This window comes from Aptenodytes forsteri, unplaced genomic scaffold (genome assembly GCF_000699145.1).
Source record: "Aptenodytes forsteri isolate BGI_AS27 unplaced genomic scaffold, ASM69914v1 Scaffold249, whole genome shotgun sequence".
Classification (NCBI taxonomy): domain Eukaryota; kingdom Metazoa; phylum Chordata; class Aves; order Sphenisciformes; family Spheniscidae; genus Aptenodytes; species Aptenodytes forsteri.
Genome location: NW_008796188.1, coordinates 966,367 through 970,905, shown reverse-complemented (window position 1 = coordinate 970,905; position 4,539 = coordinate 966,367). Strand labels below are relative to the sequence as shown.

Here is a 4,539-nt window from a genome sequence, read left to right as displayed (position 1 = left end):
TTCAGGGTGCTGTGGCGGTTGGCGGGGGCTGTGGGTGCTGTCAGTGAGGGTGCTGGCGCTGTGGGTGCTGGTGATGTAAGAGCAGAGGCTGGGGGTGCAGGTGATGTGGGTGTTGGAGATGTCCCAGGGTGCTGATGTTGAGGGTGCTGACATGTGGGTGCAAGTGCTGGGGTGCTGATGCCAGTGAGGCGGGTGCAGAGGCTGGGGGTGCAGGTGATGGGCATGTCGGTGGTGCTGGGGCCGCAGATGTTGGTGCAGATGTTGCGGGTGTTCATGGTTTGAGTGCCAGTGATGTGGGTGCAAGTGCTGGGTGCTGCTGTCAATGATGTGGGTGCAGACCATGCGGGTGCAGATGGTGTGATACAAGTGCTGGGGTGCTGGTGCCGATGCCCTGGGCGCAGATCCCGGGAGTGCAGGTGCGGCGGGTGACGTGGGTGCTGGTGATGCGGGTGCTGACGCTGGGGACCACGATGCCCCAAGCCCAAACTCTCTCCGTGTGCTCAGGCTGGACCCTTATCCCCGCTGCCAGCTGGGTGCTCCCTGCCCCGATGTGGGTGCTGTGGGTGCCCTCCTCTACCACCCGGTCATCGCTCTCAGCTCCTGCCCCATGCGAGAGGGTGTCTCAGGGCAGCGCCTGCTGGGTGCCCGGGCAGGAGGGATGCCCCAGCAGCCGGGGCAAGGCAGGATCTGGCTCCTTGGCCCCCTCACCCATCCGCCAGCCTGGGTACCAAGGTGGGGACATCCCAGGAACGTCATCGCCAGCATCCCCGCCCCATGGCTCGCCACACCCATCGCCAACCGCAGCACTCGAGTGACCCATCCGTGTCCCCCCCAGGCCCACAAGGAGCCAGAGGAGCCGCCTGCCCCCATCTACCTCAACATCCAGGAGCTGCGGGAAGAAGCCGTAGCCGCTGGCTCAGCCCCGGAGGAGCCCGGCAGCTCCGTGTCAGATTGGGAAACCCACACGGATACGGACAGTGGACATTTGTTTTATTATAACCCGGTGACGGGCGAGACCACGTGGGATTGTCCCTTTGGGCAGGCAGAAGATGGAGTGAGTCCCGTCGCCTCTCCCGCCTCCTCGCTCGCCCACAGCCCGGAGTTTCCCGAGTGGGAACAGTACGTGGACGAAGCCAGCGGACAGGCTTTTTTCTATAATTCGGTAACAGGTGAGACGTCGTGGGACCCCCCCCACGCGGGAGACGGAGGCAGTTCCCAGGATATGTACCCTGGGGTGACGCGGTACGGTCCCATGGAGCAGAGGGTGAGCACCCAGCGAGGCGCGGGGATGATGAAGATGGGGATGGAGATGGAGACGAGATGGGGATGGAGACAGAGACGGAGATGGAGATGGAGATGGGGATGGGGATGGGGATGGAGATGGAGACGGAGATGGAGACGGAGATGGAGACAGAGATGGAGATAGGGATGGAGACAGGGATGGGGATGGAGACGGAGACAGAAATGGAGATGGAGATGGAGGTGGGGATGGAGACAGAGATGGGGATGGAGATGGAGACGGAGATGGAGACGGAGATGGAGACAGAGATGGAGATAGGGATGGAGACAGGGATGGGGATGGAGACGGAGACAGAAATGGAGATGTGGGGATGGAGACAGAGAGGAGATGGAGACAGAGATGGAGATGGAGATGGAGATGGGGATGGAGACAGGGATGGGGATGGAGACAGAGACAGAAATGGAGATGGAGATGGGGATGGAGATGATGGAGATGGGGCAGCCCCCACCTGGGCTGGCCACGGCTTGGGGATGTGGATGCTCTTGGTGGGGCACAAGATCTTGACCTGGCTCTTCCCTCCAGCCGCCTACTCCGGAAACGGACTATCCCAACCTGTCTCCAGATGAGCTGGAGGGTTATCCCGAGGAGGACTACTCGCCCATGGGCTCCTACGATCAGGGGGCTGCTCTCTCTCTGTCCCCAAGGCACCCCGAGGAGCTGGGCTCGCCCCTGGGCTGGTACAGGCACAGCCACCCCGAGGGAGCCGTGTTCTGCCCCGAGAACTTCGCCTCTGACACGGTACGGGGATGGGGACAGGGATGGGGACGGGGACGGGGACAGGGATGGGGATGGGTATATGGACAGGGATGGGAATAGGGACAGGGATGGGGATGGGCATGAGGATGGGGATAGGGATGGGGACAGGGATGGGAACAGGGATGGGGATGGGGACAGGGACAGGGCTAGGGAAAGAGACAGGGATGGAAATGGGGACAGGGACAGGGATAGGGACAAAGATGGGGACAGGGGTGTCTGCCAGGGGATGAGCATCCTCACAGGGCCACAAAAGCAGAGGGCAGGGGCTCTGGGGTGCAGTGGGTGCAAAGCCCAGCACCCATCCGGCACGGGCACCTCGGGCATCACCCGCTCGCTCCCCCCCAGGTGCCGGCGGGTGGCCACCACGACCGGGCCAGCAGCAGCTCCAGCCAGGACAGCGGGCTCTTTGCCTGGCACAGCACCGTGCCGCCGGCGCTGGGGCTCAAGGAGGAGAAGGTGAGCACCCTGGGGAGGGGCAGCCAGCCCTTCCCCACCCTGGCACCGGGGAGGGCAGGGGGCAAACCTGACCCCCCCGCCACGCTTTGCCTTCCAGTTTAAAAGCCTCGAAAAAGCCGGGGTGCTCAACCGGACCAAGACACTGGACAGAGGGAAGCGGCTCCGGTAAGCACATCCCGGTGCCTCCCGCCACCGGAGAAGGGAGCCCCGGGGGGGCGGAGGGGACAGGGGCTGTGCTGTCCCCCTGCGTGACCCCCCCTCTGCTCCCCAGGAAGAACTGGAGCTCCTCCTGGACGGTGCTGGAGGGGGGGATCCTCACCTTCTTCAAGGACTCCAAGCACTCGGCTGCTGGTGCCTTGGTAAGAGGCCCAACGACCTTGGTGGGGCCAGCACCCACACATGGGACAGGGTCAGCACCCACGGGATGGGGCCAGCACACGTGGAATAAGGCCAGCACTCATGGGACAGGGTCAGCACCCATGGGATGGGGCCAGCACCCATGGGACAGGGCAAGGACCCACAGGATGGGGTCAGCACCTGAAGGATGGGGCCAGGACCCATGGGACGAGGCCAGCACCCATGGGACAGGGCCAGCACCTGTGAGATGGGGCCAGCACCCATGGGACAGGGTCAGCACCCATGGGATGGGGCCAGCACCCTGCACGAGGACCCCTCCCAACACTGGCCTGGGTCGCCGCACGCCGGCGCGTGCACGCTCACACCTCCCCTCGCACACACACGGTCCCCCTCCCTGTGTGGGAGGCGGGCCGGGGCCGGTGGCAGGGCATCCTAACGAGCGCATGGAGCTCGTCGAGGCGAGCGGGGAGGAAGCGGTGCCTGACCCAGCCCCCCCTCCAGCACCCAGCACCCGCCGCCCGGATGCAGAAGCTGCTGTGGGTCTTGCAACACCCTGCGGTGACGGCAGCAGGGGAAGGAGAGAGGACAGACCCACGCCCCCAGAGGGGGGGACGTCGTGCTGGCCCCACTGCTGGGACGTGGGTGCAGGGCTCTGTCTGGGGGGGCCCTTCTGGAAAACAGAGATGGAGAGTGGCTGGATGGAGGGGGAGCGTGGCCAAAGCACCCCGAAATCCATGGCATGGGGAGAGCAAGAGGGTCTGATGATTTTCTTCCCTTATGAAAACTCCAGGGGACCGTCCCCTGTCCCTGGGGACAGCCACCCTGCAGCCTGCCAGGGACTCCTTTCCCCATGTAACGCCGCTCCTGCGCAGTGCTGTCACCAAGGTGGACCCTAGAGCTGAAGACCCCCGGGGTCCCCAGGATGTCCCAAGAGGTGACGGTTGCTGTAGGACCCGGCTGTCCCCAAGCTGGTGGCCACGACACCCACCCCATGGCAGCAGCACCATGTCCTGGTCCTGCAGAGAGACCCGGGTGCCATGGGAGGGGACAGGGATGTCCCACAGGAGTCATTTGCCACTCCTGCCTTTCTGGAGGAGGAAAGCCCGCAGCCCCCCCACAGAGCAGGACCCCAGTGTCCCCGTCCCCTCCGGGCGGGTGCCAGCGGTGCCACCCTCGTCCCCTTACTCCCGCAGCGGCAGCCCAGCACCCTGACCACCCCTGAGCACACGGTGGAGCTGCGCGGGGCCACCCTCGCCTGGGCCGGCAGGGACAAGTCCAGCAAGAAGCACGTCCTGGAGGTGAGCCGGGTGACAGTGGGGGGGACATCGGTCACCCATCAGGGTCCACACGTGGCCCGCGGGGCGGTGGCGATGCCAGCACCTGCCCGGTTCATCCCACCAGCGGTGAAGGGGATGTGCTGGGGTTGGTGGTGGTGGGGACACTGGGGGACATCCCCGGACTGGAAGCAAAGGGACACGCTGCGCTGCCAACCACTGTCCCTTCCCTACGGGCACAGAGATGTCACCAAGGGACATCCTGGCTCCCAGAGGGGTTTTTCCACTCGGGCTTTGCACAGGGAAGAGGTTTCCAGCCGCCCTGGCTCGCCGGCAAACGGCAACAATTGGGGTCATCGGTGTAATGAGTCGGGTGCCATGCTCAGCCACAACCTG

General features: G+C 64.8%; 1 protein-coding gene across 1 annotated transcript in view; it reads left to right on the top strand.

Annotated features, from left to right (window-relative positions):
- ARHGAP27 (Rho GTPase activating protein 27) overlaps nucleotides 1–4,539 on the top strand; it is an 11,523-nt gene that overhangs the window by 3,019 nt on the left and 3,965 nt on the right. Inside the window, exons 2-7 of the mRNA XM_019474270.1 lie at nucleotides 836–1,264; nucleotides 1,823–2,038; nucleotides 2,402–2,512; nucleotides 2,610–2,677; nucleotides 2,784–2,871; nucleotides 4,063–4,167. Coding sequence (XP_019329815.1) covers nucleotides 836–1,264; nucleotides 1,823–2,038; nucleotides 2,402–2,512; nucleotides 2,610–2,677; nucleotides 2,784–2,871; nucleotides 4,063–4,167 — 1,017 coding nt within the window. The remainder of the gene's footprint in view (nucleotides 1–835; nucleotides 1,265–1,822; nucleotides 2,039–2,401; nucleotides 2,513–2,609; nucleotides 2,678–2,783; nucleotides 2,872–4,062; nucleotides 4,168–4,539) is intronic.